Source organism: Nyctereutes procyonoides, unplaced genomic scaffold (genome assembly GCF_905146905.1).
Source record: "Nyctereutes procyonoides isolate TBG_1078 unplaced genomic scaffold, NYPRO_anot_genome, whole genome shotgun sequence".
Classification (NCBI taxonomy): domain Eukaryota; kingdom Metazoa; phylum Chordata; class Mammalia; order Carnivora; family Canidae; genus Nyctereutes; species Nyctereutes procyonoides.
In genome coordinates this window covers 8,739,442-8,762,814 of record NW_026575121.1, presented here as the reverse complement: position 1 = coordinate 8,762,814, position 23,373 = coordinate 8,739,442, and the positions used below count along the sequence as shown (strand labels likewise).

Genomic DNA, 23,373 nt, shown 5'->3' with positions numbered 1-23,373 from the left:
TTCATACATACCTTAAAGGGCAGATAATAAATATCTCTGGCCTGAAATCGAGAACGGAGAGGGGGATCTAATGGATTCCCGGAGTACTTAGGCACCGGCAAGCCCAAGGCAATGACGCGGAAGTTTTCACTAACCCGAACAATCTTCCAAGCATCCAACTCTGTTTTGGTATGATCCTGAAAGAAAGAGATCAAAACTTACAGCATAAATGATGCAGATTACAACTGCAAGAGCTGCCAGGCTAATGACTTTAGGCCCTGATTGCTGAGTAAATTGGAGAACCACCTCAAAACCAAACTGTCAAGGAAGGGAGCAAAGTGAAATCGGGATCACGGTGCCAGGGAAGGCTCACAACATGAAGACTAGTGTTGAACAGAGAAGCTGCTAATACATCAAGGAACAAAGGCAATGTAGGTCAGATCTCTAAACTGGAGTCATTAACACAGAGAAACTGAGTGGGGAGGGTAAGGAAAAATATACTGATTCAGACCAGAGGATGTGAAAAGGTAGTCCTAGAAGCACTGACCACTCACTGGTAGAGCAGAGACTGCCCATGGACCTCAAATAGACAACCACGGTTATAGGTCTATTTCTGCCAAGGTATATTAATAGTAACAACTAACAGGTATTGAAAAGTCACCATGTGGTAAGTACTTTTGATGAATTTTGTTCATTTAAATTTACCAGAATGTAAATGAATATTTAATTCCTTTTTAAGGATGAACAACCTGACATTCAAAGGAATTCTATAACTTGTTCATGGTCCTGCAATTATATGGTGGAGTTGAGACTGGAAATGATACAGGGTTTGGCGTTACAATTCCTGGTTCTAGCATTTGGCGTAAATTCTAATGAAATGACCAAGAGCATGTTATTATACCCTCTGACCCTCAGCTTTGTCATCAATAAAATGGGAACAATATCACCAACATTACCGTGGCTATTAGGAAAACTAAACCTGAGAGTGTATGTGGAAGTAACTGGTCCAAAGGAGGCCCCTGTTAGGTGGCATCCCTTCTCTCTCTGCCTGACCCTATCAATGACTCTTCACTGTCCTCAGCTATACAGCTTACAAAGCTTATATGAATGTGCATGCCCTCAGCTTTCAGCCTATCTTCAGGGGGTGCAGCCCATTTGACAGTGTAGAAACTCTTCACATGACACTCAACGCTTTTCCTAGCTCAATTCATGTCTGATTCTCTCAGTCTCAGCAACTACTGCACACCCACCCCTCAGCCTGCCTTCCCGGTCCTGTGCTCCAGCCCCATCTCACAACTGTGGCTCTCCAGATACATGCTGCTTCACCAACACTGCTCCACTTGCTTGAAACATCCTTTTCACTTTGCACAGCATAAACACAAGTATCATTTAAAGCTTAGCACATGTTTGTTGGACCCTCCCTCCATTAGAACCATTTTTGTACCCTCCACTGCATCCTATGCAAGCTTTTATCATACATGTGTGCACTGACTTCTGTTCATTACTACCCCATGCTGGATCCAAGCTCTTGAGAGGACTTATTATCTCTTAAACATAACAGGACAAATCTCTGTTGATTGCATGAAATAATTTAAAAACATAATGAACAATTATTTTAAGCATAGCCAACATTATGACCCTACTTGAAGTAACAGGGCTAACAGTGATGCTATGTTGCATGCACTAGAAAACAAGAGTCAGGATCTAACTCTGCTGAGAAGCAAACCAAAAGAATCAAACCATAACAATCCTCAGAGAGCTGAATATTTTTATTTTCCACTTACCCAAAAAGAAAATCATGATATAAATAAAATTTATACAAATGGAATGTATCTATTTCCATAATAACAAAATTCTACTACAATTGCCTCTATGAAATCATTAAAATTTTGAGGTATTCAGATTTAGTATGCTAGAAATAGATGAGACTTAAATGATGGTGTTGAAATCTTTTTATCACAGAAATTGTCTTAGGGTGGTGGTTTTTTGTGAAGGATCTTGCCTTCATATTCTACGAGATTTTTATGAGACAGATTCTCTGAATATAGAAATGACATTTATCAATGAAAATTAAGTATTTATACTGATATTTACATTGGGAAAAGACAATGTAGTATATCCTTCTCAGTAACAAGCACTCCTTGTATATACTAAAACCCTCTGCACCCCGTATCTCAAACTTTTGTCCAAAGTAATATGTTCAATAACTTTGCACAAAATTCGAACACAAATAAAGAATATATCACACTTCTCGTTGTGAAGTAACTGCTATACTTAAGAATAAAAGATCCCATATCTGAGTATTCTTTTCCAAATCATTTACTAAAAATGACAAATAGCTATAGGAGCAAATAATAGTTCTCTTTTAATTAGAAAGTATCTAAAGAGAAAATGCTCTGCCTAGCATCTACATACTTTAAAAATAATATAAATGACTATTCTCATATTTATTCATATTACTTATAAAATATTAATTAAAATCTAAAAAATTTAAATAAATGAATAATAAACATGCTTTCATTTCAGTAAATTAACTCTAACAATATGAATGAATGAATTTAACTTTTATTACTGATTAAATCCTCAACTATCCTCTTCTAATTATATTCGTATGATATCATCTTCAGAGAGATCCAAAACAAGACAGCTATGCCTCACAGTGAAGACACCATCTAGAGACTCTTCTAAACAGTAAAGGTTAGCAAGACAGGTTTCTCAGAAAACAAACTCACACAGAGGGAATGAAAAAAGAGCTATTTCTGGTCCTGCCAGCCATGGAGCATCAGTTCAGTTAGAACCTCTGGTGCCAACATGTATTTAGTGCCTAGTGTGTCCTGGGCTTGTATTTGCTGCATCAAAAAGAAACATACAACATAGATTCTGTTCTTGAGTAATTTGTAACCACCTTGGGGCAGTTAAATTAGGATATGTGTATCTCTACAGCACAGGTGTCAGAGAGACTCTAAGTCCTAGAATGCAGACTTGCCCTTTTGTGACATTACATGAAACCCTTCTCCAAAGCCTCTGAAGGGCCCCACACCCTCTTATTGTGGCCCTCTTTATATCAACTTGCAACACAGCATTTAAAGATCTTATTGTACTTTTTAATTCATTCAACAAATAATTCTTGAGCACCCCCCAAGTGTCAGGCATTGCTCTAAGAGCTTGAGATAACATCAGCAAAAAAAAAAAAAAACTCCTGCTTTACTGAAAGTTATAACATAGTAGAGGGAGGCAGCAAATAAACTAAAAACATAGCAAGTAAATAAATCCTATGAGATATTAGAAGATGAAGGAAAAACTAGAGCAGAGTCAGGAAACATGAGGGCAGAGGGGACCCTGAAATGTCAAATAGGCAGGTGAGAGCAGGCTTTACTGATAACAACATTTGAGCAAAGATTTAAAGGAATACAGAAGTAAGCCAGGCAGGCATCTGGGAAAACCATTCTGGAAGAGCAAGTGACTTCTGCAAAGCACTAGAATGCCTACCCAGCAGATTTAGGGTATAGTAAAGAGAACACACTATCAGCTGGAGTGAAATAAAAAAGGACAGCAGGAGGTAAGGCCAAAGGAGCAGTAAGAGCTCAGATCAGACAAGATCTATTTTCCATTGGAAGACTTTGGGTTTTATACTGAGGAGAGGGTTAGGAACAGAGGTCTAATCTCATCTTTCCCACGTTTTAAAGAGATCACGGAGTGCTATGGGGGGGAGCCAGAATGGAAACAGGGGTTGTTAGAAGGGTCTAACAACAATGCAAGCATCAGATACAGGCAGCCTGGACCGTCAGAGTATCTGTTAAACATCTTATTTGCTTCTGCCAATATCTACTGGAGTTTGAACTTCTGGAGGCCAAGACTGTACTTTGCCTATTTGTCTTCCCTGAGCTTCTAGAAGCCATTAAGACTCTCAGTGCAGTTCTTGGGAGACAGAAAAGGAAGATAGGAAAGGAGGGAGAAAGAGAAGAGAGCGTTAAAAGGGGATGGGGTGAGGGATCCCTGGGTGGCGCAGTGGTTTAGCGCCTGCCTTTGGCCCAGGGCGCGATCCTGGAGACCCGGGATCGAATCCCACGTCGGGCTCCCGGTGCATGGAGCCTGCTTCTCCCTCTCCCTCTCCCTCTGCCTATGTCTGTGTGTGTGTGTGTGTGTGTGTGTGTGTGTGACTATCATCAATAAATAAAATTTAAAAAAAAAGGGGGGGATGGGGTGGAGAACAAATAGTTATTATATTGCCAAAAAAAACCCAAAAGTAAAAATCTGAGGGATCTTCTAATATGATCTGCAGACTCATGACCTAAGTGCAGCAACCTGCCACAGCTATGAGCCACCTGAACACTTTCCTCATTCCTATACAATCATGTCTTACAACAAATGGCACCACCCACAGCTTAGCTGCCAGGACAAAGGAGCTGGATTTTTCTTCTTACTTGGAGAAGCTTGTCATAACGCTCTGAAGACATGAGGAAACGTCCATCTTCAAGCTGCATCTCCCTATTTTCCAGCAAGTTGTTCAAAACCGGTAGAACATTCCTCTCCGCCTTTTCCAAGCCTTCCAAAATAAGGGTTCTGCCTTCTGTGGCTGCACGGACCGCACACTATTGCCAAGAAACAAAAGCAATATGAGAACACTGAAGATGCCAGAGCATGGTCTCATTTTTCGTGTAATGCAAATTAAACTCGTGGTTCTTATTAGAGGGACCAGGAAACCAGGAAAGCTGAGTTTGGAGATGTTGGTTTTGTTGTATCTGCCCCTATTATCTTAGGCAAGTGATTTTTCATTCTTCAGGCCTGCTTCCCTATTTGTAACATGAAGGGATGGGAAGAAAGGATCTCTGAGGCTCCTTTCACCTGCAACATTTTAGATAGTTGCCCAGTTTGTCTGCCTGACCATTCCGTGTAGGTAATGCAAGAATCACATCTTTAGCTCACAGTTCTTACTCTACGAGGTCTGGCCTGAGTGATCTCACTTAATCATAAAGTTCCAACCACCTTTATGCAGATGATTCCCTAATCTTGAACTCCCCCACCAAGCTCCGCCATAGACTCATCATATGCTCTCAATTTAGACTCCACAAAACACCTCAGGCTCCTCTGTACAACACTGAACACATCACCCTTTCCCCTAAATTTGCTCTTCCTCCTGTACTTTCTATTTAAGATGGAAGTACCATTCACCCATGCCAGGATCTTTGATTCCTATCTCACCTCTTACATTCAATTTATCACCATGTCCTGATGATTTAACTTCCTTAATATTTCTTTAACTCATCCATTCTACCCCCTTACCTCTCAGATACCCCCCCTACTAAGTCTAAGCTCCTCAAGTTGGCATATATGTCCTTTACAATATGGCATCTATGTACCTATCCAACACCATTTCCTGGCAATAGCTTAACTCATATGTGATGTTTTTGCACCAATGGACTGGTTGTGACTTTCTCTTAAACATATATATAACCATATAGCTTTACTAGAAAAATCTGTATTTATATTGACCCTTTTGCTTAAAATTTAATTTTCTCAAAAAAAATTAATTTTCTCCACAGTAGTTAGCCCAAAATGATCTGGATGTTTGATGGGAAGATATAAAGATTATTTCTTTTTTTTTTAAAGAGTTAATATGTAGAGAAATTTCTCAAATAGCAATACAATGACTTTCCAAGTGTAGACAAGAAAACGGACATTGTTTAATCAAGTATCATTTCAATAAAATGTTGAATTTTACACTATATTTTAGAATTTAGCTTATTTATAAATTTTTATGAAAACTGCATTAGACTTAACATGATCACCTCATTTTAAAAATAAGATAAATGTATGCATAATCCTTCAAATCTATCATTTTCAAATATATGTTAATTATTTTCTACCAAACTATCCATCTTGTGGTAGTAGCTTCAGTTTTTGTTTTTGGTTTTTTTTTTAAGATTTTATTTACTCATTTATTCATGAGAGACACAGAGAGAGGCAGAGATATAGGCAGAGAGAAGCAGGCTCCCTATGGAAAGCCTGATGCGGGACTTGATCCCAGGACACTGGAATCATGACCTGAGCCAAAAAAGCAGATGCTCACACACTGAGCCACCGAGGTGCCCCAAGTATCTTCACTTTTAAAAATAATGCATGGATATAAGTGACTCTGTATTTCCTAAAAAAACAAAACAAAAAAAATTAGAATCTCATTTCTGCTAGCTTTGTAAAACACAAAGCCACAAAAATGGTTTCTGAGACATTAAAAATCAAAATGTAAACTACTTCTTATAAAAATTCATGTTTCAGCTAACATCTCAATTAAGCTTTCTTTCCAAAGAATCTATTTACTGCAAGAAAGCATCACTCATAAGAAGAAAAAAAATAAATATAATTAAGAGAAACAAATATAATTTATAATTATAATTCAAGAGAAATGTTATCAAAACCTATGGTAATATTCTTTAAAAGTTCTATCAATCTTTGTTACAAGACAGACTAAATACTGTATTTGACTTTTAAAAACTTCGTAAAGATGAAAACACATGTTTTCTAAGATAAAACTAGAAATACAGATATCAAAATTTAATGGTTTCCCAACTGTGTGGCAGGGAAGACAAAGTGTAGACAACATAGGGCAATATTCAACTCAGATATATTTTGGTTTGTTTATATAAAGAATCTTTTCAGAGGCATTTGGAATAAGCTATAGTGAGAAATCAGAAACGGAAGCTAAATACATAAATAATTCCTTTCATCTACTCTAATGGAGGTAGGTGCTGTGACCATAAAATGGAAAAAATAGTGCAGATGAAAGATGATAATACTATCTAAAGACCACTGGAGAGGGTGGCCCGGGTGGCTCAGCAGTTTAGCACCTCCTTCAGCCCAGGGCGCGATCCTGGAGTCCCGGGATAGAGTCCCATGTCCGGCTCTATGCATGGAGCCTGCTTCTTCCTCTGCCTGTGTCTCTGCCTCATTCTCTCTGTATGTCTCTCATTAATAAATAGATAAAATCTTTTTAAAAAAAAAGTTAAAAAAATAAATAAAGACCACTGGAAAACCTAACAAATGCCGCACCTCTTCTCCAGAGTAAAACGCATGCAGGTATGTATACAATGGAGACCTCAAGTTAATAACCTTACTAGTAAAGAATGATAGAAAACCACCATAAAAATTCTTGTTGGAAACAAGAATCAGCAATGGTTGGTAAAATAACTGGGTAAAAGTGTGATGAGAAATGGAATATTTGTATAGATTCAAAAATATCTCCCTACAACACATTTATAAGAGACAAAAGGAAAAATAATACAACAGTGGAGGAATCTGGAAGTTACCGCCTTAACCAAGTTATCAAAATTAACATTTCCAGTAAAGAGATGTATCAATTTCATGTGCTAAATTTCTAATATAATGTTCTGAGACAGGTACAACACCACTTCTATGGTATTTTTGCTAAAAACGCATGCTCTCAATCAACTCCTGAGGGAATAGACAAGCCCAAGTTGAGCTACATTCTACAGGATGACTGGCCATGAAGAGAAGAGAGAGACCTGCTGGTAGTAAGGGCAACTGAGCTGGGACAGTGCAGCTGATGGCAGCCAATTTTTTTTTTTTAATGAAGCAAAAAATTGAACATGTTCCAATGGTGATGAGGAAGAGCTGGTAAAGGACAGAAAAGAGAGTGCATAATTATTGAAATAAAACTGAAGAATTTGCTACTTAATGTTGGAGATAGTTTGACCCATCGACTGAGAGCGAAAGTCGTAGGGTCTACAGTGTAGTAACTGGTATGCATGAATCAAGTTCTTCCATTTATGCTATTTGATTTAATCCTCATGACAGCCCTCTAAAGTAGACACTATTTTACCCAATTTTTCAATTGAGGTTATACAGCTTGAAAACGGCAAAGCTAAAAATTTTAACCTGTCCTTAAGCGATGGAGAAATTGAGTAGATAAAGAAACAAGAGGTCAATGAATAACGCAACCGCAGATGATTAGTAACTTCACAATCTAGTTTTACTAGGCGTTGGAATTTGTTGTGCCTGTTTAAAAAAAAGAAAAACAAAATCTGCACAATACATTTCAATACATACAAGAGACTCCATTAAACTCAAACTTTATTTGACTATGTAGCAGTGCCCTAAAGTTTTCTAGGGGTAACTATAATCACATTTTCCCCAAATTAATATTGTTTTTCGAGTCAATTGTGATATTATGATATGACTAAATATATATTTGGTCAGCAGTTCCTGCTGTAGAACTTCTAAAACTCTTGGAATTTACTGAGTGATGGAGATGAAAGGGGAATCTTTTGTTATTCAAAATAAATCCCTCTCAAACATACCAACCGAGTTTATGCTAATGAGGCAGATCTTGATTGATCCCTAATAGCTTTAGGGTGGGGGATGGTTGCCAGAAAAACCTACCACATGATAGAGCTAGAACATTAATCCTAGCTCCAGACCTCTAGGGAGAAGAGAGGCAAGACTGAGTAAATCACCAATGGCCAGTGATTTATTTAATCACTCAAGTCTATTATTGGAACTCCCTCAAAAACCCTACACAATAAGATCTGGAGAGCTTCCTGGTTGGTGAAGACATCCACATGCCAGAAGGGTGAGACACCCCAAATGCCACAGGGGCAGAAGCTCCTACACTCGGGACCCTTCCTGTCCTCACCTGATGTACTTCTTCATCTGGCTATTCATTTGTATCCTTTATGATATCCTTTATAATAAACCAGTAATTATAAATAAAGTGTTTCCTTAAATCCGATGAGCCATTCAAGCAAATTATTAAACTGAAGGAAGGAGTTATAGGAATCCCTGATATACAGCCAGTCAGCCAGAAGTATAGGTGGCTCAAACCTGCAGCTGGCATCTGGAGTAGGGGTAGCCTTAGATTACGCCTCTAACTTGTGGGGTCTGTGTTAACTCCAGGTAGTTAGCCTCAGAATTGAACTAAATTCTAGGATACCCTGTTGGTGTCTGCAGAGAATTGGAGAACTGCTTGGTGTGGAAAACCTACACATTTGGAGTCAGAAGCGCCAGGAGCAGAAACAAATCCTAACAGTAGTACACTGTCAAATCAAAGAAATCTCTGGAACTGAGTAGCAGTGAACTAGTCTTTTCGCCAAATTTATGTAGGAAATTTACCCTCTGTCTTCATCTTTCTACTCTAATTTCTATCTTTGACGATTACTCCTCCTACCCCTCAAAGACCAGTCCTTTTTGTCCCTTGAGCTTAGTGGCATCCCCTCCCACCTCCTCCAAAATCTTCCAACAACTATACCATTTCTTAATTGCATTTTCAACTTCCTTCTCTTCTACAAACATGTCTATACTTTAGGAAAACCTACAGTCTCCTAATACTTCCTAACATCCTCTCTTTATCTTCAAGCCCCTTGAAAAACAGTCCCATACACATTGCCTCTATAAGCCTTTATCATTCTTGTTTTACTGAAACTGCTCACTTGCAAGCACCAAAAGTCAAACAGCCAAGTATCATGTATTTTCTTGATCTTCATGTTCTCTTTGCCTCCAAGTATTTTCCTTTGATTCTCTCTGGTGCTTCATCTTCTATCTTAGACATTTACCAAGTAGGTTTTCCCTCTGCTTTCCCCAACCCTTCTGATACCTGTACTCTTTACAAAATTTAAAAAAAAAAAAAAAAGAGCAAACATTTCCTAAGGTTCTATCCTCAACCTTTTTCCATTTGTTATTTTATTGGCAAAGTTCTAACCTACTCCCACAAATTCTTACTTGTTCACTGAGTAGCCATTATATGGCAGGTGCTGTTATGTGCTACATTAAGTAAACAGCAACAATAGCAATAGATGGCATATTTTTCATTTTCTTTATTTCATCTTTCCTGAGAAACATACCATATGCCCCTAACCATCCTCCTGAGCTCCATACTCCCATTTCCTTTTTAACATCTCCATAGAGGTATTCAAACTCAACATGCTAAATCAAATATGACTTCTATCCTAAACCAAACTCTCTTCCTGATGTTGATTTCAATTAAAGCCTACCAATTAAAGTCTCATTGATTCTCTTGCCACCCAGAATTCATTACTTCTGACTCCTGAAACGACTCAAATATAATCTCTAAATAGTTCATGCATCCATCACCCCTTCAATCCTCACTAGCACCATCTCAACAGGAGCCTTCCTTCACTTCCTGTTCATTTTACTGAAAGAGTCCATTGGAACAGGCACCATATCTACATATCTATTATTGTCCATTGTCCTCAAGATGATCATATTTTACTTGCTGGAAGTTAGAGACTGAATCACGCCATCTGAAAAGTCTATTCCAACAATGAAATCTATGATTATGCAATGCAGCTCAACTTTATTAAGAGTATTATGTTTTAAAATTCTTCAAAGCTTTTTTTCTTATTATTTTACACACAATTTGAGTGGCAATGACGGTGGATGCTTTATAGTGCAAATGAATCCAACGATAAGAATATAATAAGAGGATTACAAATTTATAAGAGTGCTGTATTTATTTTTAGAAAAAAGAATGAAAAGAAAAAAATCAACATGCAGAGAAGGATCACCCAAGGTTTTTAACTTTCTTCCAGACTTGCCCTTTGGATACGTGGCTATAGACCCAGTACATACACGTAAATTAAAATATTTAAATGCAGGCAAGAATACAGGCTAAAAGGAGAAAACCTTAACAAGATGCTTTTTGGTAATAAAATCTGAATCACTGAATTTACAGAAATAATACTAGTTAGTAATTCAGCATCATCTTGCTTCCTGATTGTTCCTTAAAATAGTCTAAAAATGATGAAAATAATCAGTACTGCCAAACTCTATTAATACAACCTCATCACATTTGTAAAGAATGTTGAAAAAGGGATCCCTGGGTGGCGCAGCGGTTTGGCGCCTGCCTTTGGCCCAGGGCGCGATCCTGGAGACCCGGGATCGAATCCCACGTCAGGCTCCCGGTGCATGGAGCCTGCTTCTCCCTCTGCCTGTGTCTCTGCCTCTCTCTCTCTCTCTCTCTCTGTGTGACTATCATAAATAAATAAAAAATTAAAAAAAAAGAATGTTGAAAAAAATTTTAAAAAAAGAATAATGTTTAAAACAACTACATAGCAAATCCATTAAGAAATATATCTACAACATATTGTATCATGCAGTAAGTCTCTTAAATGGAAATGCTGGAGAGAAAAAAATTGTTACAGGTTTTGTACCCAACAGAGGCCCAAACGTGTTACCCTCCCTGCATCGATGCCCCTTTGCCCCCTGTCTGCTCAGCACGTAAGGGTGGAGCCATAATGCTGAAGTTTTCCTCGTTCTCCCATAAGCCTGTTTCATCTCCCCAACAAGACTCTCAGGTCCCCAAAGGGTGAGAACCCTGCCTTTGCATTGTCCTGGTGCAGAACTGGCTCACAGAAGGCTTTTAGTGTTTATGGAATAAAAATGTAACAGCTCAATTAAAAGATGCTGTTATGTAAGTTTAGGAAGAATTTTTTATATGAAGGATAATAGTTAACTATGCCCACACTTGTTATGAGAACGAGAACACGTTTAACTGTCAGCATGAATGACTGAGGCTATATATTTCAAATATTTTCTATACAGACTTTTTAAATAAAAAAATTTCAAATAAAGTAATAGTGGTATACTTTTCCCTTGAAATCTTAAAAAGAAGGGAGCAATTCATACATATTTTATGTGGAATGAATATTTGTAATCGTTACTCAAAGTAGAAATTACATCAACCATAAGGATCCTTTCCTGCCCTTCAAGCTATAGAACTTCCAGAGACCTAATTTTCTCAAATAGAAATCAGAAAAAATGCAGCCAGATCCTTCTGGATAAACCATATCACAGCTTTAACAACCCAACATGCAGGCATGAAGGGTTTCAAGATAAAAGAGGCTGCATGACCTAAAAATCAAAACCTGTCTAAGCCCCTGTTCTAGATTTGCTTTTGTCTTGATAAAAGACCTTAGGCAAACAATTAATCTGGAGGTCTGTGTCCTCATTTACTAAATGAGAATATCCTCAAGGGGTATTGCACAATGCCACTATTTATGAAAGAAAACAGTACTGCAAAAGACATTTAAAGCTATCAGATCAATTGAACACCAATAAAAATTAATTTATAAAATAAAATAAAAAAAAATAAAAAATAAATAAAAAATAAAAAAAATAAAAAAAATAAAACTAGATTATTAAGTTTAAATGAAAAAAAAAATAAAGCTATCAGATCTATTAAAATAGAAATTATTATTAATATAACCATGATTTAATGAAAATAGATTCCAAAGAGCTTCAAATGACTCAAAATGGCTACAGTAACAGCACCGAGGAAACCAAAGAAAGATGAAAACAATTACATTTTAAGTTCATTTCAAAATATCAGAATAGGATCAGATTGATTTTTCATTGCACCCCACTTGTCTGTTATTGGTAATTCAAGCTAGTTACTTTCCTTCTCTGAGCTTCCATTTCTTTCTAAATCTATACTACTTACTGTGCTTATCTCACAGATTCTGGTGAAGATGAACCAAGATAACCTCTGGCTCACAATAAACCTCTACAAAATGATTAGCTGTTATTACTATCAATACTGTCATCCTTGTAGTCCTGGTGGCCATCATCATCACCATTGCTCTTTCAGGGAAATAGCATATGGTACAAAGGACCAAAACTTTGGAATTGGACAGATCCTGGTTCAAATTCCACCTACTATTTATCAGTTGTATGTCCATGGCCCTCGAAGGCTCTGTTACTTTACCTATAAGATTGGGAAGTCATCTCCCTCCTAAGGATGTTCTGAGGATTAGATGCAATCACATAAAGCACATAGTACTATAGAGGTCTCAAAAAAGTTGTTTTTCTACCTTGATTTTTAAATTTTATTTTATTTCAAATTCCAGGACAGTTAACCCACAGTGTTATATTATATACCCTGATTTTTTTTAAAGAATTATGTAAATCTGTCAGTTAACATTATATGAGTATACAAGAGTTGGCCTGAGCAAGAGGGTAACATGGTAAGGACCAAAGGCCTGAGTTCTAACACAGAGGCCAGAATAAACAGAGAGAGACCTTCTCGAACTGTCCAAGTGACAATCAGAACATTTTATAACAATATGGTTGTAAAGGGTCTGGTGCAAGTAACAGAATTCAGCCACTTTCCACAGCTTTGTTTCTTCTATACACGAAGAAGAAGAATTTTTAAATTCCAAATACTTAATTTATCAATGAACTTCTGAAATATAACTTTGTAATTTTATTTTTTTATTTTATTTATTCATGAGAGACAGAGACACAGGCAGAGGGAGAAGCAGGCTCCCTGCAGGGAGCCCGATGAGGGACTCGATCCCAGGACTCCTGGATCACGCCCTGAGCTGAAGACAGACAGATACTCAACCATTGAGCTACCCAGGCATCCCTAACTTTGTAATTTTAAAAGTGGTTCCACGTGGAAAGTAGCTTCAGCAACCACAAATAGGATTAAGTGTACAAGTAAATGTTTTCCTCTATTTGCTAAAATAAGTAAAATGCATTTTGACAAACTAGAAATATTATTTTCTGATCAATAGCACTGTTATTTGATTTATTAGGAGTTGCTTTTGATGACCTATAATATTTAAGCAGTGCATTAAGAAAAGGTTAATCCTTTTTTTTTTTCTCTATCAATAAGAGAGAATCAAGAATAATCCCAAACAGCCAAACTGGGTGGCTTAGTGGTTAAACATCAGTCTTTGGCTCAAGTTATAATCTCAGGTTCTGGGAAGGAGCCCCACATTGGGCTCCCTGCTCAGCGAGGAGTCTGCTTCTCCCTCTCTCTCTGTCCCTCCTCACCACTTGTGTATACTTTCTTTCTCTCTCTCAAATAAAATCTTTAAAAAAAGAATAATACCAAACAGAAGACATTAAAATATAATTCATTTTCTCTATTTTGTATATGATCAATAAACACTTTTTAAAGAGGAAAAAATATTATATAATTGTTTAAAGTGCATTTTTATGCTTAATATTAAATACATACATCATACATTATGGAACTGCATGGTACCATGTCAAACAAATTAACAAGACTCTAACGTGAAAAAACCTCCTGGCTTAGGAAAAGTTAAAGAAAATCATTTGAACTTTCCCATCCTGGATTTTTACTCCCCAAATAATCTTGAGTGTCTTCTCTCAATAAAACATTAAAACCAAAATATAATTTATTTGTGGGTTAATTTATATTGGTTCAAATGTGAGTAATGGAAGCAATTTTCTATCGACTTAAAGTCTTCCACTCTAGCTTTTTGTAGTCACATGGCAAAAAAGAGTATTAGTAAAGAGAATGTCAACAAATGAGGTAAGAAAAATATCAACGATAATTTACTTTTTTCAGGTTATTTTATCTTCTGAAGCAAATGAAAGTTAATGTGGTAACAAAATATCTTTTGGTCTCCTTATGTCTCCATGGGTGTCAAAATGCCAATCATATAAATTTCTTTAACCAATTCTTTTTTAACAGCTTAATCTGTAATCCACTCAGCAAAGTAGTTGTATAATTTTATTTTTTTTTAATTTTTATTTATTTATGATAGTCACACACAGAGAGAGAGAGAGAGGCAGAGACACAGGCAGAGGGAGAAGCAGGCTCCATGCACCAGGAGCCTGATGCACCAGGAGCCTGATGTGGGATTCGATCCCGGGTCTCCAGGATCGGGCCCTGGGCCAAAGGCAGGCACCAAACTGCTGCGCCACCCAGGGATCCCCAGTTGTATAATTTTAAATTACACGAACAAGTGGGTAAGTTTTGGCAAATATTTATATATACAAAACAGTGTAAATTTCCATTTTCTTAACAGACTATAACTTACTTCATTGTACCCTTTTCCTTTTCCATATCCTCTCAATTCCTTGATATCTGATAGAAGCAGTAGGCAATAAACATATAAAAAAGATTCAGCCTGCTTAGTAATTTTTTAATGCCAATTAAATCCTACTAATTTGGCAAAGTACATTCAAAGAAATACCCAATACTGACAAGAATCCATGAGGCAATCCTCATCGCACACTGATGAAAGCATGAGTTGGAACACCCTTTCCAAAAAGATTACTTTTTGGAAAGGGTGTTCTTGAATTATTCTTGAAAATGTCTAGATCTTTTGATGAGTAATTATACTTCTAGTATTCAAGTCTAAAAAATACTCAGAGATTGCATGATACAAATAAAATGATATTTAACAAAGCCTTATTTATAATAGTGAAAACTTAGAAAAAACCTAAATTACCAACATGGGAATATGGATAAAATGGGAATGTTAAATAAATAATAGCACATCTATTAGACAAAATACTGTATGGACACTAAAAATTATATTTTGAGGAATATCTAATATCATAGGAAGATGCTTCTGATAAAATATCAGGTTTTTTAAAAAGCAGGCTATAAAATGATATATATATGGTATACAATTTTTATAAAAATTATTGTACATAATTAAGTAGATATGCATGTAGGCACAGTAGAAAATGATATAGAAAATATTTACACTGTTGGCCTTGAAGGGGAAGAGAAAAGTAATTTTTATATCCTTCCCAATGCCCTTTAGCAATTACTTTATTATACTATCCTTCATTACTATGGTTTTGTTTCCCCCATTAGAACATAAGCTCTATCACACCTGGGTGGCTCAGTCAGTTAAGTGAATGACTCTTGGTCTGGGCTCAGGTCATGATCTCAGGGTTGTAAGACTGAGCCCCATGCCTAGCTCAGTGCTGGGTGTGGAGCCTGCTTAAGATTCTCTCTCCCGCTTTCTCTGCTCCTCTCCCCACTCCCTACTCCTGCACCTGTATGTGCACTCTCTCTCTAAAATAAACGAAATTAAAAAAAAAAAGCACTACAATGACAGGAATTTGTTTCTTTTGCTCACTGCACCTAGACAGTGCCTAACACACAGCAGTCATTTGATAAATATTTAACAAGTTCTCTATATTATATATATATATATATATATATACACATGTATCTATAAAAAGCATTTATAATATTGTTAATCAGGAAAAAATAAACATTATTTTGAAATAAAATACAAATTTCCTACTATAGAATTATTAACCTAATTCTAACCTTCAAGAGTAGCAATACAGGTTAACCTCTCACTTTATCATCAATCATCCTTAATCCTGCATGCAAATAAGTGAAGAAGTTGATAGTCATGACCCTCAACTTGGAACTGGCGGTTTTGCCAAGGTTTCCAGCTGAAATGTCAATTAGTAATCACTTGAATGTCAGTCACATATGCATGCATCGAACACACTGAACAATCCAAACTCTTTCTCCCAGCACCTACCACATGGCCACAGGCATTTTTTCACTGATGTTGGCCCACCTAGGTCAGAGCCATCAACTACTAGTGAATGATGATAGTGCCTCCCCCTTGATAACCAGACATCAAGTTAAGAATATTCATTATTCTTAATGTTCCATTATTATGGTTAAGAGTATTAAACAAATAAAAGAAATTCCCAAATGACCAGATGGTAGTCAATTGGCAACTTCATCTATCTAGAATCCAGATGAGAATTATTATTCATTCTGAAAATTCAAAATAGGTGTCAAAAAAACAAATCTTTTCCACTGTAGAGCCCCTCTGGTCTTAACCGGAACCTACTTATTCTTAATTTACTTAAAATTTTAACAAGATTGATTATCCAAAGGAGAAATCTATCATCAAATGTAAATGCCAGTCATATTCCAGACAGTTTTTAGGTGCCAGAGATAAGCAAGAAAGTTACTTTCTGGTGCAGCACACAGACCATAAACATGGAAACAAAGAAATAATTAGGTAAATTCAGATAGTGATAGGTACTCTGAAGATCACATTGTGTAACATGATGGCACCATATATGTGGAAGGGGGGTGTGCATCATCAGTGATTACTAAAACGTTCTGAGAAGTTATAATCTGAATGATGAGGAGGCGGGAATATATAGATCTGGGAAAAGATCATACCAGGCAGAGGAAATATTAAGTACAAAGGCTGTGAGGGTGGAAAGTGTTCGATCTATTTTTAAGAAGAGAACAAGGCCATGCAGCAGGAGCCGAGAAAGCAAGGGAAGGGGAGAAAGGAGCTGAGGTAGACAAGATCTGGTCCCGTAGAGTATTGCAGGCCATATTAAAGGGTTTGGATTTTATTCTGAGTGTGATGGGACTGCACAGGTGTAAGCAAGGAACTGTTGTGATCTCATTATGAACAAATAATAAAGAGCTATTAAGAGAAGAAAAATATGAAAATCAGATACTATCTCAACAAACAGTCTGAAGTAACTTAGGAAAAGGACAATGTTCCTATACCACAATCACTGGCTCTGAAGGTATCCGTGCATTACATCCTAAGTAACTGATGTTCATCATAACAAGCAGGACTTGCCAAGAAAACATAAAGTATAAGATACTAGCATTGATTTATAATAGCACTTTAAATATTTTTTAAACTTTAAAATAGATATCATCCAAAAATATGCTTTTTAGAATGGCAGGGAGAACATAATATTACATAGCATTATCTAAATAATTTACTTTAAGAAATACAAAGTTTTAAGGTACCTTTAAAAATAGTAAGCATAGGGATGCCTGGGTGGCGCAGCAGTTTAGCATCCGCCTTCAGCTCAGAGTGCATCCTGGAATCCCAGGATCGAGTCCCACGTCAGGCTCCCTGCATGGAGCCTGCTTCTCCCTCTGCCTATGTCTCTACCTCTCTCTGTGACCTTCATGAATGAATACAGTTAAATACAATTTAAAAATTTAATTAAAAAAAATAGTAAGCATATTAAAAATAATAATAGTAAGCATATCAAAGTCCACTTTCACTTTCCTCACTATTTGTACTGCAACACTCAATCCAAATACAAAATTCACTCAAAAAGTATGTTTTTAAATCCACACTCTACCAGAGCCAGTTCTTCCGGTGTCATTAAGTCTGTTCCCATCTCCTCTCTGCTACTTAGGCCGTAATCGTGGTTTTCTACGCCCTCTCCCGAGCTCCTTACTCTTGGTCTCACTACATTTGGAAAAGAAGTAGGCATTGTAAAGGTATATTTTCTTCCCATGTGTAATTAGAAATAATGTATAAAGTAAACCTTCGCATCATGTGAATAAAACAGGTTTCTTTAAAATGTACTTGTGTGGGATCCCTGGGTGGCGCAGCGGTTTGGCGCCTGCCTTTGGCCCAGGGCGCGATCCTGGAGACCCGGGATCGAATCCCACATCGGGCTCCCGGTGCATGGAGCCTGCTTCTCCCTCTGCCTGTGTCTCTGCCTCTCTCTCTCTCTCTCTCTCTGTGACTATCCTAAGTAAATAAAAAAATAAATAAATAAATAAAATAAATAAATAAAATAAAATAAAATAAAATAAAATAAAATAAAATAAAAAAATAAAATAAAATATAAAAAAATAAAATAAAATAAAATAAAATAAAATAAAATAAAATGTACTTGTGTGCTCCATCCACAAAGGATTACTTTTTAATTGGAAATGTGAACTTCTCAGGTTTTCCACTACATGGTGCCAAGTGTGATCACCATTAAAGGTGGTGACTGCCAAATCTCTCCATTTTAAGTACATTTTTCCTTTTGTAACTAATAAGTAATCTATAAGACAAGGTGAATATCCTGGTCTTCAAAAATTCATTCACTCAGTGTTTCCTTTTACAATTATACTTGACCCCTGAATAACATGTTTGAACTGGATAGGTCCTCTTACATGCAGACTTTTTTCAATATAGTACAGTACTACTGTAAATGTGTTTTCTTTATAATGTTCTTAATAACATTTCCTTTTTTCTATGTTGCTTTATTGTAAGAATACAGCAGATAATATACAAAATACATTAAATGACTGTTACTGTAAGGCTTCCAGTCAACAATAGGCTATTAGTAGTTAAATTTTGGGGAAGCCAAGATTTATATGCAAATTTTTTATTGCTCAAGGGTCAGCACCCCTGATCTACTCACTGTTCAAGGGCCAAATGTATATTCTTTTAAAGTAATTAAATGTGCTCCCGAGGAAGCTTTCAATTTAGAGAGCTATGAAAATTCCTTCCTTGCCCTACCCCAGATTCTGGGTCACATTTCCCTGAGGTAAGCTCTATTAACTGATTCTTGTGTATCCTTCTGGAAATTTCCAATATATACACAAACATCTATATATTTCTCTTTGTCTTTTTACCACAAATAGGATCAGATTACATATGCTTTCTCCTAGATTTCTTTCCTATTACTACATACAGATTCATCTTATTCTTTTTAATGGCTCTAGAGAATTCTACTCACCATTATTATTTAACTAGTTTAACTAGTTTCCTAAATATTCTTTTTAATTTTTTTTTTTTTTTGAGAGGGAGAGACAAAGATGAGGTGAGGGGCAGAGGCAAAGGGAAAGAGTACCTTAGGCAGACTCTGGGCCCACTGCAGAGACCTACTTGGGGCCCAATCTCACAACCCTGAGATCATGACATGAGCCGAACTTGAGAGTCAGATGCTTAACCAACTGAGCCAGCCCGAAATTGAGAGTCAGATGCTTAACCAACTGAGTCGCTCCTAAATATACATTATTACAGTTTTCATTTATAGTTTGATATCAAACAATGCTATGATAAACACCGTTGCATATGTAACTTTGCATGCTTTATACAAATAACATTTGGAAGAAAAATTGCCAGAAACCTAACGGCTGGGTCCAAATATATTTAATTTTTTCTCTTTTGATCAATATTGCCAAATTTTCTTTCAAAATTGCATCAACAGCAATGCTGCTTCCTCATAACCTTCTTCCTCATCAACAATAGACATTAGCAGATTTTTAATCTTTGCTAATATGAGAGGTGAAAGAAAAACAATAGCTCATTAACGTTTTCAGTTTTATTCTTATAAATGAAAAGGTTAATAAGCATCTTGTCATGAATTTATTAGACATTTGAAATCTTTCTCCTATGAGTTACTTATTTAAAATCTCTGTCTTTTTTTCTACTAGGTACTTCTAATGAAGAACAATAGTAAATATTTTAAGCTATTTGTTTGAAGAAATATTCAACAAGCTTCATTATAATATTAATAAAATATTATCTTATTTGGTCATCTGCACCTAAAAACCTCCCTCCCTGCCCCCCCTGTAAAAAGTTGTAGTTCCTGGAAGTATATATTTAATTTCACTATGTTTAACACACCTTTTTACCTACTTGACTTTTAGAACAAAAATACTTTTATAAATGTGCTAGAGAGTTTCCTGTATTAAAAGCTCCTTATCTCCTCTTCAAAAATTCAAATTTTATTTGCAAGTACTAGGAAGCAATTAAAAATTCAGAAATAAGCATATTGATCTTTAGGTAACATTTTAGAACCACTCATTTCATCTACAGTTTTTTATTTAGTGCTAAACCAAGAAGGCATTTCCAAGAACAGGAAAACCAAAAATCTAAATTAAATCTATCTAAAGAAAGCACAGTATGTTATCTTTCACTATCACACAGGCTATATCTTTGTACTTTAAAAATCAATTTTGCATAGACCTGGACTAAACAGTCATGTGTTGGAGTGTGATAAGAACTTGCCTGATCAATGTAAAAAGCCGTGCCTGCTCGGATCTCTCGACGCTGCTTGAGATCGCTTTCAGTGGTGTCCCTTGACAGGGCAATGTATTCGACTTCCCGTTTGGTCAGCTCCTGCAGAGCAGAGGGTGAAATTGTTCCAAAATTTTAAATCAAATTCCCAACATATGCTTTGGAGCCACTTATTCAACAATGCCACTGCCCTAGAGAAAAGCATCTTAAATGTTATTCTGAATTAAAACCTTCTGAGTCTTAGCTTTGAGAAAAATGCAAAACCTTGAGCATTCATCAAAACATGCATGTACCTCTCTTCAGAGCTCTACTTTTGCTGCACCCAATAGTTTACTACTTAATAATGATTTACTTTTTAAGCAATAATAATAATCAGATCTTATCTTATTATCTTCTATACAATTCTTTTCAAATACCATGAGTGATAGCTTGCCAACTTGCTTTTTTCACAAATGAGAGCCATTTCAGTAAGTAATGTTCACCTTTTTTTTAAAAGGGCATCTAAATTAATGTAGTCCACTTACCAAGGTTTTCCAACCTTACATGATACACTGGGTTCACACTTTACCAAGTGTGAAAATAAGGTAAATATCAATAGTGAGATTAACAGAAGAGGGAAAGAAAACAAACATAGCTATTCAAGAAGGACAAGGATGAAAGGATGAAGGGGAGGAGAGGGAAAAAGAATTCTTTCACAAAAAACAAACACTTTTGGTTTAAAGAGGAAACCATCCAGAATTCATTTCTTTTAGAATAATTTATTCATCCCTAATGTCATTTTGCCATACATGTGACAATCATGCACAAAAAGTTTTTAACATTATCCTTCATTTTACAACACTGAATTAAAAACAACAATGCTCTCCAATTGAATAAGGCATACAATATGTTGTTATTAAACAGGGAGAACAAATTAATTTACTGAAGTATAAAGAAAAAAATTGAATGAGCATGCCATTCATGGTAGGAAAGGATATTTCCACACAACAGAATGTTTTTTTCTCTGCCTCATCTCCATGTGATACTGATAAAAATAGGTTATTGTTGTCATTTTGTTCTTAGAAAATATGCTTGTTCCCATGCACCCATAAATTTATGTATGTATGGAAAAAAGAAAGCATTTTAAACAGAGAAAGCATACGTCACAGTGGTGAAGATACGGTAATATCAAACAATATTTTTCTTTTTTTTAAGATTTTATTTATTTATTCATGAGAGACACAGAGAGAGAGAGAGAGAGAGAGAGAGAGAGGCAGAGACACAGGCAGAGGGAGAAGCAGGCTCCATGCAGGGAGCCCGACGTGGGACTCGAACCCGGGACTCCAGGATCAGGCCCTGGGCTGAAGGCGGCGCTAAACTGTTGAGCCACCCAGAGATCCCGCAAACAATATTTTTCTAAAGAAGAATGAACTGCCTGTGAAAGCACACTTGGACTAAAGCAGCAACTTCTCTGGTTAGTGGACACCCCCTTCTTGCTTCTGGAATACATCAACGGTGCCATAATGTCTGTTTCACTGACTGGGTGAATGTGACTACTGAAAAACGCTGTCAAAACTGGTTGACAAGGTCATAGATACCTCTTAAATTGTACCATGGTAACAACCCCAACTGCCACACCAAGAATATCATCCTCTGTCTTGACAGTTTCCTGGGTTTCTTCCTCAGGCCAGACAAGCACCAAAGTCTCCCCAGCTGCTACTTCCCAGTAAAGGTCTGAGCAAGTTCACACACAGTACCAGGAGCAGCAGATGGAGGAAGCAGCAGTGGTCTGTTGAATCTTTTTGAGCTATCTATAAAACTCCCTCTGTGTGAATTAAATATAAAATAAACACAGCTATCAAATTATTTCTACTTAATTTCTCACTGGTTCAGCGGGCTTACCCCCAAATCTCTGTCTGTAAAGACTTCAACTCCTCTGGATATTACTAGGCATAGTATCTTATATCTAATGGCAACAGACCCACTGCAGAGTTTGTAGGGCAGCTTAGGCTATTAAGTTTTCCTATGTGTATTTTCACATCTTAAAGCAGCCTCAGCTCTGTTTCATAATTTAAAGTGTGTGTGTGTATTTTTAAAGATACAAGTTTCACACTCACAGACTTATACTGCATTTCTGAATCAACAAGACTCCCATAATCTCCTAGCCTTTCTCATTCCACATTCCTAACAAGCTTCAGGATCTTGCCAGAAACAAAATCAAAGTGAGATATCATGATCTTTGATATGAACCAGGTAGAGTGAATTCTCAGTAGCTGACTTGGTATTACTAAACAAGACACTTTTACCTTGTTTATTAATAAAATGAAGATAATACTGTGATGTTCTATTATGCCTCACAAACTGGTTATAGGAACAAACAAAAGATATGAAAGGTATGGGTTCGAAGGAGTTAAGTTCTGATTTGTCCAATGTATTTTTATCGCCCTCACCCTACATGATTTTGGAAGAACCAAAATAAATTTACCACTGAAATAAAACAGTACACGAAGCATATTTCAGTAGCACAGAAATCAATTCTTTAATATCAAGTAACACAAGGAAGTTTAAAGCAAAGTTCTTCTCTTCATCCTACAAAGTATCTTCAGACAGAACAACTTCAGCTGATAGCATTCTTCTGCCCATCGATAGAACAATGCCTATTAATGCTGGCAAAGTAGGGGGAAAAAAGTCTTGTACAATTTTTTTTTCATTTGTGTTGAAAATTTAATATTTCAATTCACCTCACAATCATACTCAGAGAACTACAAACATTTAAGAGGATAACAGGTCAAAAAGAGGTTTGAAGTCCATCATTTACTAGCTGGATAAAGCTTGAGTGAGCTATTTA

At 36.4% G+C, this 23,373-nt stretch overlaps 1 protein-coding gene across 2 annotated transcripts in view; it reads right to left on the bottom strand.

Annotated features, from left to right (window-relative positions):
* Positions 1-23,373, bottom strand: part of VWA8 (von Willebrand factor A domain containing 8) — a 342,943-nt gene that overhangs the window by 278,472 nt on the left and 41,098 nt on the right. For both annotated transcript variants that reach the window (XM_055335701.1, XM_055335702.1), the window contains 3 exons: positions 20,538-20,648; positions 4,404-4,571; positions 12-176 (listed from right to left, as the gene is read on the bottom strand). In XM_055335701.1, coding sequence (XP_055191676.1) covers positions 12-176; positions 4,404-4,571; positions 20,538-20,648 — 444 coding nt within the window. The remainder of the gene's footprint in view (positions 1-11; positions 177-4,403; positions 4,572-20,537; positions 20,649-23,373) is intronic.